Source organism: Microtus ochrogaster, unplaced genomic scaffold (genome assembly GCF_000317375.1).
Source record: "Microtus ochrogaster isolate Prairie Vole_2 unplaced genomic scaffold, MicOch1.0 UNK44, whole genome shotgun sequence".
Classification (NCBI taxonomy): domain Eukaryota; kingdom Metazoa; phylum Chordata; class Mammalia; order Rodentia; family Cricetidae; genus Microtus; species Microtus ochrogaster.
In genome coordinates, this window is record NW_004949142.1 from 1,738,402 (window position 1) to 1,751,547 (window position 13,146).

At 52.1% G+C, this 13,146-nt stretch overlaps 1 protein-coding gene across 1 annotated transcript; it reads left to right on the top strand.

Annotated features, from left to right (window-relative positions):
• Positions 1-5,029: 5,029 nt before the first annotated feature.
• C1ql1 (complement C1q like 1) lies at positions 5,030-12,351 on the top strand. The gene is made up of 2 exons (XM_005369087.2): positions 5,030-5,916; positions 11,688-12,351. Exons 1-2 carry the CDS (start codon positions 5,320-5,322, stop codon positions 11,865-11,867), a joined length of 777 nt encoding a protein of 258 aa, XP_005369144.1. The 5' UTR covers positions 5,030-5,319; the 3' UTR covers positions 11,868-12,351.
• Positions 12,352-13,146: the final 795 nt, after the last annotated feature.

Here is a 13,146-nt window from a genome sequence, read left to right on the forward strand (position 1 = left end):
TGTCCCTCAGCGTCCTCCCCTTCCACATGGAGATGGTGGCACTGATTCTTTAGACCCTAGTAAGTAAGTCGCTAATGTAAACTCTCATCTGCCTATTCTAGGCTATCACGTCTTACCTGGACCACAATCACCTCCTTGTCTCTCTACAAATCTTCTATTTTAATCTTTCTTCCCCACAGGAGCCAGAGTAATCATTCTCATGCAAAAATTCTGATCCTATTTCTCATTCAACATCCTTCAGTAGTAGTCTCTAATTGCCTTGGGATAAATTGTAAACTCCGTCACAGCCCACAGGACCCCCCACAAGCTTAGTCCTTAACACATGCTGTTCTTAACACGTGCTGTTTTCTCTAGCTAAACCCCTGTCCTATCCCCCTCCTACATCCCTCTGACAGCCAGCCCCTCACCTTGCTGACTTCCTTTGTCAGGGCTTAATTTAAATAGCACCTGGATCAGGAAGTGTCCCCTCTTTCCAGCCTCCAGAAGAATCCTGTGTGACTGTCACAGGTTCCCAGGCAGCAGGCTTGTCAGGCTTAATAGCTACTGCTTGTTTAATAGTCCTGCGTCCAGTGGTACGCTGTAAACTACATGAGGTCGGAAGCCTTTTCTTGCTCATCATTATGTCCCCGCGGTAATAAATTGAACCCCGAGTCAGTTAAAATTATGTTACAGAATGGATGGGAGAAAGATGAACGAATAGACAGACAGGTGCAAAAAAACATGATGCCTCCTTTGTAATGCCTCCCTAGAGTCCTGTGGGCTTGCCAATCTTAATCTGTAAATCATTTATGCTTCATAACATCTCGTGCAAGCCCCTACCCAAACCCAGACTCCTCAGTCATAAAACAGGGCAAATAACAGTATCTACCTTGAGGTTTGTACTATGAAGACACATACTGGGCATGGTGGCACACGTCTTTAATCCCAGCACTTAAGAGGCAGAGGCTGGTGGATCTTTATGAGTTCAAGGCCAGCCTGGTCTGCATAGCAAATCCTAGGGTAACCAGTGCTATATAGAAAGAACTTATCTAAAAATAATAAATAAATAAAGACATACAATAACTTCAGCTTTTAAGAGCACTGGCTGCTCTTCTAGAGGACCTGGGTTCAATTCCCAGCACCTATATGGTAGCTCACAATCACCTATAACTCCAGTTCCAAGGAATCTGATGCCCTCTTCTGGAATCCACAGGGTCAGGAATATAAGTGGTGCACAGACATACATGCAGGCAAAATACTCAAACACACAACACACTAATTTTTAAAAGACACATAATGTGGGCTGGAGAGATGGCTCAGTGGTTAAGAGCATTGCCTGCTCTTCCAAAGGTCCTGAGTTCAATTCCCAGCAACCACATGGTGGCTCACAACCATCTGTAAAAGAGGTCTGGCGACCTCTTCTGGCCTTCAGGCATACAGACAGAACATTGTATACATAATGAATAAATAAATAAATAATTAAAAAAAAGATTAAAAAAAAAGACACATAATGACTTTAAATCCATGATAATCAACTATTCATTTTAAAGAGCGGAATACATATAAAGTGCTTGAAATGGGTTCTGGTATTTAGTAAGTGGATCAACTCACACTGGCTGTAGTAACATTATTTTATAATTTCTTTCTGCCCATGTCTCCTGCCCAACGGTGCTTCCACTGAGCTCTTCTCGTGTGGCAGATCACCACTATCATCTTGCAACACCCAGCTAGGTGTCTCCAGTCAAGGCAAACACCATTGACTATGGACCTGCCAGCTGCTCAGTCAAAGTCTGTTTCCCTTCATCGCTCACATCCCAGACACTGCTAACACAGTCTCTCACAGCCACACCCACCCACTCACACTCATTCAGTGCACCTCCAAACACCAAGGACAGCTACTCATTCTCAAAAGCAGCCATACATAAGTCATAAACCTTGTTCTCCTTTTCCTGTGCCCTCCCCAAGCAATTCACTTCATCACTGAGGACCAACCCCCACCACGAAAATGGAGGGACCAGATGGATGAATCCTCCATCAGAAAAGGGAAGTCAAAGCTACACATGGTTTTGCCCTCAACAACTACGAAATCTGGAACGTGGAAGGGTCCTGCCTGCCCTCCTGCCGGCAGAGTCTTCACTTCTGGGCCTCCCTTATTTTGCCCCTTAGTTAAGGCCTGGAACCTGACAGTGATGGCACATTCCTTTAATCCCAGCACTAGGGAGGCAGAGGCAGGCGGATCTCTGTGAATTCGAGGCCAGCCTGGTCTACAGAGCGAGTTGTAGGATGGACCAGGGCTATACAGAGAAACCCTGTTTCAAAACAAACAAGCAAATAAACAAAAATTAAAAATAAGAAAAGATTCGTGTGCCCTTTCTAAACCTAGAAGCATACATCCTATGTCCTCTCCTAGCCCAAATACGGCAATCTTCAGGAAGAAGACAGTTTAACACACAGCCAACTTAGGCCAAGGGTGGGTGGTAAGAGGACTTTCTTATGTGGCTCAATTATATTAGCAACTAAGGCCTGACATTCTAAGTACGTTGTATCTCATTTAATCCCCCACAACCACCCTTTTTTTCCCAGAGGAGGACACTGGAGGTAATGGACACAAGGCCATTGATCTAAAATCACCAGGTGGAATCTGCACCTAGTTCTTTAATTCCAGAATTTTGGATCCGGCTTTTGAGAATGAAGAATGCTTGGAGAAGATTTTACGAATTAAAATGAGGAGAGGACGTTGATGCAGCATCCTTTCAATCCTTCCAGACCTGATCTGTCAGATAAAAAGGTGCTGAGCTCCGGAGGGGTAGGAGTAGGGATGGTCTCTTATGGGGGGACCTGGGAGGGGCCTGGAGAGCCCAGGGGAGGAGCTCAAGGGAGGAGGCGGTGGCTCAGGCCAAGATGGCTGTTAATTAAAGTGCTGGCACCAGCTCCTTTCTGCAAAGTTTGAAGCCGTTATTTTCCACTCCAGCGAAGCGGGGAGAATCCGGCTGGGCTGACAGAGACGCCACACCGCGCCAGGGGAGCGGGCGCGCTTTCGGGGAGAGGGGCGGGGCGCGGTGCGGCGACGAGACGCCTCTCGGACGGCCAAACGAGGGAGGGGGTGGCCGCCTTCGCCCCCACCTTGGCCGCCGCATACTGTTGGGTTGATTCCCCCGCCCGCCAAGCTAAGGCTGAGGGCAACCAACGAACGCCAGTAGCCTAAGGGACGAGGGTCTCTAGCGTGTGTCTTGAAGGCTGGGGGTCTGGACAAAGCAAACTCCCATGACCGCGAATGTGCCCCTCGGGTCACCAGCCCGGTCGCTCTAAAGGGAATTGCACTTAAGAAACTGTCCCGAGGGACCAGGAGGTCTTCTTTGCCTGGAGAAGCGTAGGGGCACTAAGGTGTGATCGCATCACCTTGCACTTTGGACAGTAACTAGTCCCCAGGGACTCTGTCGCTTTGAGGTTGGAACAGCTGGGGATGAGGCTGCAGGCTTGAATGCTAGCTACCTCCACCACATCTTACTTTCGTGACTTGGGGGTAAATCTCTTAACTTCACAGAGCCTCTGTTCTCCATCTGTAAAATGAGACTATTGGTGGGCTTTATGTCTAGATTGATTTGAAGATCAAATATGTTTATACATACACAGCATCCAACACAGTTTTGTTTTAGCTCCCTCCTCCTTGGTGATCCATGTCATTCTGACCTGGGTTAGTGCTTAGAAGGTCCTCTCTGGCAGCGTCCCGCCCACCCCCACTCCTACCATCGGTTATTCCTGTGTCCCTTAGTCTCAATCTTAGGTAGGAATAGTCACAGAATCAGGTGGACCGCAGGAGGCCGGCGGTGGGAGTGTGAGCTGGGAGGAGTCTTGAAGCCACAGAGAAGAGAATGAGCTGGAGTGTCATTGTTTATCGTGACCAGAGGCCTCAGAAAGACGCAGTCCTCCTCTGAAGGGGGGGTGGGGGTGGTGAAGGAGGAACAGAGTGCAGCAGCTTGAGCTGGGCCTCAAATAATATGACAAATATTTTGATGGAAGCAGACACATTTCAGTTTATGCAACCTAAACACTTTACTGCGCTCAAGGAAAAAAGAGAGCCTCACGCAACCTGATGGGAATGAGTTAGGGAGTCCCCTAAGGGGCTAGGGGAGATCTACCCCTCCTCTTTTGACAGCTAGAAAATAGCACTACCCAGGACTGGTTAGCATTAAGAGATAACATGGGGGGGGGGCCTTCACCTTCTCACGGGCCTTGTTTCTCCCTTATCTAGCTAGTAGCTGGGATCAGAGGAAGCGGAGGGAAAGAGGTCCCAGGCAGAGGCAACCTAGCAGATAGCCCTAGGAGCAGTAGAAAAGAAAGGGTTGAAGATGTTGCCGCCCTGGGAGAGGGTGTTCCTGAACAGTAATTAATAATAATAATAATAATAATAATAATAATAATAATAATAATAACAGACGAGGTGGCTGCTTTTAGAATTCAGAGATCCCTCTGGGCATCCTAAAAGCAAAGTATCCAGACGGGTTATCTGGATGCTAGACTCCCTAGTCTTCCTTTCCCGCTCTTTGGCCTTCACCCTGTCCCTCTTTCTTGGTCTGTCCTCTTGCTCCTTACTTTGCACAGCTCCACCTCAACATCTCTTTGTCCCCTGCAGATAGGGGAAATGTTTCATCCTTCAACCTCCTGCATGTGGTGGTCCTTGGCTCTTCTGTCACGGTTTTCCTCGGGACTGACCCCCGGAACATCTATCTCGATGCCATTCTGAGCTCTCTGCCTCTCCTTTCCGTTCACTCTTTGGTCCTACTCATCCCTTCCCTCTGGGATCCTCCTTGTTTACCTGACTCTAGTCCCCCCTCCACATTTCCGAACCTCTCCAGCTACCTCTGTGGCGCCCACCCGAGTCTCATAAACCCCGCCCCTCTCTGCCCCTCCCTCCTCACGGCTTCCGCGGCCCAATTAGGCGCCTGTCCCGCCCGCAGCCCCACCCCTCGCCCTCTCCGAGCCGGGCGAAGCCGGTGGGCGGGGCCCAACGGAGGGGGCGGTGGCCCCAACCCGAGAAGGCGGGAGGAGCTAAGCGCCAGGCGGGAGGCGGTGGCCACCGCGTTCAGTCCGGCAGCGCAGCGGGAGGGAAGCACGAGGCCGAAGCCCGCTGCTGGGCTCCGCAGCGCAAGCAGCGCAGCGCGGCGCTTGGGCCCCGGCCCCATGCCCGCAGCCCCGCCGGACCGCCCTTGAGCGCGGGCATTACGCCCGCGCCCCCTACCCGCCGGCACCATTGCCCCGACGGCGCGGCCGGGTGGCCCGGCTCTCCCCAGGCTCCGCGCCGGCCGGAAAACGCTGCTGGCAGCCGCCGCGGGCGTGGTGATGCTGCTCGTGCTGGTGGTGCTCATCCCGGTGCTGGTGAGCTCGGGCGGCCCGGACGGCCACTATGAGATGCTGGGCACCTGCCGCATGGTGTGCGACCCGTACCCCGCGCGGGGCCCCGGCGCCGGCGCGCGGTCCGACGGCGGCGACGCTCTAAGCGAGCAGAGCGGTGCGCCCCCGCCCTCCACGCTGGTGCAGGGCCCCCAGGGGAAGCCGGGCCGCACCGGCAAGCCGGGCCCCCCCGGGCCTCCAGGGGACCGGGGCCCTCCGGGTCCTGTGGGACCGCCGGGGGAAAAGGGTGAGCCAGGCAAGCCTGGTCCTCCTGGCCTGCCAGGTTCAGGAGGCAGCGGCGCCATCAGCACGGCCACCTATACCACGGTGCCACGCGTGGCCTTTTATGCCGGCCTCAAGAACCCTCATGAGGGTTACGAGGTGCTCAAGTTTGACGACGTGGTCACCAACCTAGGCAACAACTACGATGCGGCCAGCGGCAAGTTTACATGCAACATTCCTGGCACCTACTTTTTCACCTACCACGTTCTCATGCGCGGCGGCGACGGCACCAGTATGTGGGCGGACCTCTGCAAGAACGGCCAGGTGGGCCATGAGGGGGCATGGGGCTAACCTGGGGGCAGGGCACCCAGGGAGCCCCAGCAGAATGCGTTTTGGATCAGAGTCAACAGGCACACCGGGCAGGCGTAGGTGGAGACCCTAAAGCGGCCCCCTTAACTATCACATGAAGAATGATTGCAATTAACAGGCACCCCTGACTCTTCAGCCCTTGGGCTCGAGCTCTAAGGCAAGTGGTTCAGAGGAGTGAAAATGCGTAAAGATAAATCCAGCTAGTCAGATCATAGGGCTCTAGGGCGCGCGGACCGGTCCTTGGGGGTTTGGCCCTTGGGAGGCTGATTCAGGTTGATTTCACTTGAGAGCTAAGATTCAAGCTGACGCTGACTGGCTTTAAGGGAACAGCAAAGATGTGCTCTAGGGCACGGATAAGGAGAAACAGTCTCCGCTCCGGAGGACGCTAACCCAAGTGGCTAGGGCGCGCAGGAGGAGGGCTGCAGGAAATGTTTTGGGCACAAAGGCAAAGGGAGTCCGGCACCCAATAGCCTTAGCTGCAGTACATCCCTGGCTCTAGAGAAGGAATTCTCGAACTGGTCTGATACCCTTTGCAAACACCGTGGAATGCGCAACCTTTTCCCAGAGTCTCAGAGCTATCCAGCGCCTCCGGGGAAAAGTTTCCTCCAGAGGCGGGGCAGAGTGATAGAAACTCCCCTCCTTAAGGTCTCCAGGTCCAATTCCTCCATTATCCTAGAAGATAGGGAGGTGGAAAGGTCTTCCTTGTTCCGTGGATTGCTTGGGTCTGAGATAGGGAGGGCGGGCGGGCGCACAGCGTTTTCCTTGGAACCACCCACCCTGGTTTCCCAGTCCCCAGAGCTCTCACCTCTGGGTTACATGAGCCCCACCCTGGGGGCGTGGTCAGGTTGAACCTTCTCTTTTCTGAGGCCAGAGGGTCAGAACTGAGGTAGACTGGTGAAATTAGAAGGAACCCCCTGTGATTGAGACTCCAGATCTTCTCGGAACCCCTCCCACTGCAGCACTACCCTGCTCTGGGATCTGCAAAGTTTGGGGACAGGAGAGTGGGCAGAAAGCCTATCGGCATGGAAGTCTGTCTTCTTTTTTCTTCTGCCTGCTTCCTCCACTCCCCAGTATGGTTTCTGCCTCTTCTTTCTCTGTCTCTTGACCATTTCTTAGCGGAATCTGCCATTCATCTCTGTCTGTCTTCTCTGGGTCCACCCCCCCCCCCATAGCTGTATCTCTCTCCCATTTGTGTCTATCAGGCTTCTGGTGACTCTCCTCTTTGTCCTTGGTTCCTGACCAAATAGGAAAGCCCCAGAATCCAGCAAAGGCTCATTCTGCAGACAGCCCCACAAGTCCCCTTATTAATCACCAATAAGGCATGCAGCAATGTCACCTTCATTGATGACATTCCTTCCTTCCTCAAAGAAAGTTTGAGCTGGTCCAAAGCTGAGGTTTAGGGGACTGGAGGCTTGCTGGAATTGAGTGGTTACTGGGCCTTTAGACTCTGCCCCACCACAGGGGTCTCCCAGCAGGGTCCCAGCAACAGAGCTGAGGAGGCTCCTCAGAGAGCATGTACTTGGAATGGGACCACTTGCCTTAGCGTCCTGGAACTGAAACCATTCCCCAAAAGTCTTCCTCCTCCCTCAGAGACACAGTGTCAGCATAGCCTGATGAAGAAGAGTTCTCAAGGTGGGAGAACCACAGGCTGCCAGAGGCCCACTGAGGCTGACTTTAGGGTTTCAGAGACTCTGCACATTAACAGTTACTCAAGACAACTCCCTTGGGTGGTGGTGGCACATGCCTTTAATCCCAGCACTTGGGAGATAGAGACAGGTGAATCTCTGTGAGTTCGAGGCCAACCCTGGTCTACAAGAGCTAGTTCCAGGACAGACTCCAAAGCTATAGAGAAACCCTGTCTCAAAAAATCAAAAAAAAAAAAAATAGACACCCAATGATAAGAACAGCAATGGAGTCTGCGGCCTCCTCCCCAGTATCCTTTTGTGCCTCCTCTCAGATTGTCCAAGAGGCTCACTGAATCTCACCAGTCACTCCACACGTTTGTCATGACCCCCTACAGGAAACAAGGTGTGAGGCTTGTTTGGCACCAAGGGTTTAGCCCATTTGCCCACTGGGTCTTTATGGCTTATGTAGTAGAGACAGTGGTGGTCATATGATAACCCACTCAATTGCACTCAGCTGCATTGAAGGTGGGCTTAGAATGCATCTGGCAACTCTTGTCTCCAAATGTGTTGTCTGAGAGAGTGATTTAGCGGGTCGGTCCTACCCTAGCTCAGAACCACTTGGCAGGAAGGAAAGGATGCTGAACCTGGGTTTGCCAGGTAAGGAGAGGCCACTAAAGAGGAAGGAAATAGTCAGAGGTAGGGGAGAACATTTTACTAAGGAGAGAAGACAATGACAGGGCTGCACAGTGGGTGGAAACAGAGGAAAGGAGCTTCTGCCTTCCGTGCCTTCAGGACAGAGGTCACCAGAGTGTTGAGTGCCTAGATTCCTGCTTTCAAAGAGGTTGCCAGTTCTTTGGGAAGGCAGACCAATTCTGGGCAAGAAGAGCGGAGAAAGGGGTTTGCCATCTGATGCCTAGTGCCCAAGGACCTTTGTCCAAGGTCCACTGCCCTCCCTCCACAGGGATAGCTTTGTGTCAATCCCCCCAATCTGATAGCCCCTGGTATTAGTGCTTAGGATGAGGCGTCTGAGGAAAGGGTTCTAGGATCGGGGCGTCTGTCTACCTCCATATCTGGTTCAGATAGATTAGGGTGGACACAAAATTGATCAACATGGCTATAGGAAGAGGCTGTGTGAGGACATACCAGTGGTCAGTGCTGTTTGTCCAGGGAAGGGGACACGGGGAGGTGAGTCTATACATGGGTGAGGGCTTGGAGGGCAAAGGCTGGCAGAGATGTGTAAATTGAGGTCTGTGCCATAAAAAACTCCTGGGGAATCACCTTCTCACCTGGAGGGTGGAAAGAGACCCAGCTGTCCTCGCTAGTTTCTGGTACCATTCACAGCACAGAGCCTAGTACCACGCAAGGAAGGGGCCCGGTAAACCTATGAGTCCTCTATGAACCAGGCACCTTGGCCACTTCTGGGAGCGACACCTGCAAACCCAAGACCCCAGCCTGGACTGGGGACAGGAGCCATTTCCCTGACTATAGCCTAGCAACTCGGTTCTCTTGGTTGAACCACTGCCTCAGTTTCCCCTCTTGGCAGTCCCTCCTGACATGGAATGGGCTGCTTTCTGGATTCCATGGCAACCTCAATTCTCCCATCTTTCCTATGGCTCCCAAGAGGAGCTGGATGCCTCAATGGCTTCCAGTCTTGAGTGGAGAACAGGGACCCCTGGGTTCCGTTTCAGGATCTCCCGCTGTCTAGGGATGGAAGGGCATCAATTCTTGCTGCTTCCTTGGATAATTAGGATAATTACAGCAACAGTCATGGTGATGAATAAATAATAAACGTAAGCATAACACTTGTGATGCCCGTCACATCACCCAGAGATTCCTGTTGACGGATGGCCGTGCTCTAATGGATCTGGCTATTAAAGAGCACACTGTTTTAATGAGTTAAGTCTAAATTAATCTGGGTAATAAAAATAATTGTTATTAGTAGTAATTTATTAGCAAAGATAATGAAGTGCACGTGTAATAATAAATACTACCAGGATTAGGGCCCAGGGAACAATACAGAAGTTGGTTGTTTTGCTTTTTGCTCTTCTCTGCTAGTTTAAAGCCCTAGCAAGGCTTAATTTTTTTCTTTACCATCTAAAGACGTTTGTAAAGGTGGCAGTAGTGAGATAGGGACTTCTCATCCAGTTTTCTAGACAGAGAAACCGAAGCTTTAACAGTTCCTCTTTTTTTTGGAGGGGTGGGGAGACAGGATTTTTCTGTGTAGCCCTGGATGGCCTTGAATTCAAAGAAGCCCACCTGCCTCTGCCTCCCGGGGGCTGGGAGGAAAGATGGATGTACCCCAGTATTGCTGGGTACACCTTTAAAATTTTATTACATTATTGAGGTGGGGACACAACACTTCTTGTTGTGGAGATCAGAGACCAACTTGTAGGAGTCAGTTCTGTCTTACCATGTGGGTTTCCATCTGGGAACTGAATTCAGGTCATCAGGCTTGGCAGTAGGGGGTACCTTTACCTTCTCACCAGCCCCTTCTCCTGCTTTGTTTTAGGAGATGTCTCCCCAGTTAGAATCCACATAGTTCCAGCGCTGGCTGGAGAAGAGGTTAAGGAGAGATAACAATGGATAACAGTGGAAGGACATTGACTTTTGGGAAGCTGCATTCAAATGTGGTGGGCCCTCTTGGGTGCAGCATTGCTGCGGAGGCTCTGGTTTAGCAAAGATGACCGGCAGTTGTGCTTTCCTTATCTCCCCCTCCCCCGCGCTTACCCCCTCTGCCCGCTGTGCTTTGGCATCAGCTGAGGTTGCAGGAGCTGTCTTCAGAGGAGCGGCATAGAGAGGAACTGTGGGAGAGCCTGCTTGAGAACCCAGTTCAACGTAGCCTTCCCCACTGCTGGCCACAACCCAGGGGATGGCTTTTCTCCTCTCGCTCTCTCTTTTTAATTTTTAAAAGCTTATTTTATGTGGATGGGTGCTTTGCCTGCACGTATGTCTGTTCATCACATGTGTGCCTGGTGCCTTTGGAGGACAGAAGAGGGCATAGGATCCCCTGGAGCTGGTGTTACAGGCAGTTGTGATGTAGGTTCTGGGAATCGAACCTGGGTCCTCTGGAAGAATAGCCCGTGGTCTTCTCCACTGAGCCAACTCAACAGCCCCTCGTCTTCTGTTCCTTACTCTTTATTTTAGGGAGATCCTAAGTCCTAAACCTCATTGCTTCAGAAATGTCCACAGATAATTCAACCACCAGTATCCTCCTCTCAATGTCTTAAAACTAGTCAGAGCATCCAAAAGTCGTGGCAATATTCAGATTTCTTTGCTAGTGCTTCCCTTGAGCGGTCCCCTCTTGTCCTCATGTCCCTTCAAGACAAGGACCACTGAGTATGTAAGGCCTCAACTCCTTTCTTCCCATCCCGTTCCTCTCTGCTACCCTAGGAAGAGACATGATCATCCTTTGGCCAGGGATGTAGCTGTAACTCCCAGAGGCCTTGGGCAGTGAGGTCAATCAAAGGCCAGGAGAGGAAATAATTACCAGGCCTTGAGTCTCAGTGGCAAGGTAAAAGAGACTCTGGAATGAGCTTTGGATAGGACCAAAGGTTCAGCCCCAGTTCTTGGGTGGCTTCTTACTGGCAGCCTGGTATTACCCCAGCTGCCTCACCTCTGGCCAAGCTGTTTCCTTTGTCCATCCATTTCCATGAGAGCAGGTGGGTGTGAGGGAAAGGAAAACATCGTCGATATTGAAGCAGAGAGGAAGGAATGCTGAGGACAGATCTTCCATCTCAGGAAGCACAAGGCAGCCCTCTATGCAAGGAAGGACTTCCAAGCTGGGCCACCCTGGCGGCACTGAGGTGGGCAGCAGGCAGATGGTAAGACCTGCAGGAGTTACAGAGGAAGACTCCATCTGGACTTCCGATTCGGCGCAGTTGTGTCCTGCCCTAGAATCCAGGGCTTCTCTATGGCTGCTCCCAAAATGTGATGCATGATTAAAAGGGGGTAGGGTGGGCTGGTGGGTGGGAAAGCTGGACCTGAGGGCCCCCAGATCCTCACCGTGTGGCTGCCTCACCCCCTTCCTCTCTCACACTGCCCCATTCCCCATCCCTAACCCCACCTCCACCCCGCCCCCCCACGCTCCTCCCCCACCCGTAGGTGCGGGCCAGCGCCATCGCCCAGGATGCAGACCAGAACTACGACTATGCCAGCAACAGCGTGATCCTGCACCTGGACGCAGGCGATGAGGTCTTCATCAAGCTGGACGGAGGCAAAGCGCACGGTGGCAACAGCAACAAATACAGCACTTTCTCCGGCTTCATCATCTATTCAGACTGAGCCCCTGCACCCCTTTCCATCCGTTGCTCTTCATCTCTGGGGCTCCCCTCTCCAGAGAGGCAAATGAGAACCCATTCCCTACTCATTTTCAAATTGCCTGGCCCAGACTGCCAACCCTCCCAGGCTGGATCGCCCCCAGCCCGCCTCCAACCGCCCAGTCCAGGCCTTTATTCCTTGGAGCGCTAAATCCCCTCTCTGGCTCTCCCCTCTCCCCCACCCGCACGCAGTTCCGGCCCGGGTGGCAGGTCGCCTTCCTGGTCCAAGCCTGCACTGTATATGTGTACAATAGTACTGTTTACTGCCCACCCCGTCCTGCCAGCCAGCCCCAGTCTGGGGGGCGGGGAGTTGGCGCTGTTGCTTCCTGCGGAGTGACCCCGCCTCGGGGAGAAGCGGGTTAGGGGCTGGATAACTTCCCAGCACCCACAAAACCCTGGAACAGCTGCAACTGGTCTGACCAAAGCTATAATAAAAACATTTCCACCCCGTGGGGATTTCGGTCTGTGCCATGGGCAAGTCTGTAGGAGATACCCTGGACCTTGTCCTCTAGACTGGGAAGGAGCATGGTAAAAGTTTCTAGGGACAGCCAAATGCTGGAATCAGCTGCTCCAGGAAAAGGACCAAAAGGTCTGGTGTTTACCACAGCCCACTTGGGCAGCTGGAGTGGGAGGAGTGGGAAGCAATGCCGTTATATCTTATGTGGGGGTGAAGTGCCATTTTTGCATTGGCTGCGTTGGGAACAAGGTACAGACAACTTTTTAAGCAGAGATCCTAGGTTCTTGTGATCCAAGTTCCTCTCCAGCTGGTGAAAGTCACAGAAAGAACCAAGCTTTGCCCTAAAAGCTAGTTAACCTTGTTCCAAGCGCTACTCCTGGCCTCTGGTTTTTCATGAGTAAAATGTGGGAAAGGAGACCTACTTAACCCATTGAAGATTAGAGAGGTATAATGTGCATGCTCAGAGTCCATAGCTCTTCCTGTTTAGACGTCATGCTTTTAGGTACTCTCCCACCCACGCTGGAGTTGGATGAATGGGCAGGTTTGGTTAAGTTCTGTGGTTGTATTTGAATCCCAGTCACCCTGCGTCTCTCTGGCCTGCCTCTGCCTCTGTCGACTTCTTGTAACTGGCAAGCTGCAACACCCAGACAGATACAGCATTTCTAAATAATTATAGCTAATATTTAGAAAACCCCCACTGTAGCCGGGCGGTGGTGGCGCACGCCTTTAATCCCAGCACTCAGGAGGCAGAGGCAGGCGGATCTCTGTGAGTTCGAGGCCAGCCTGG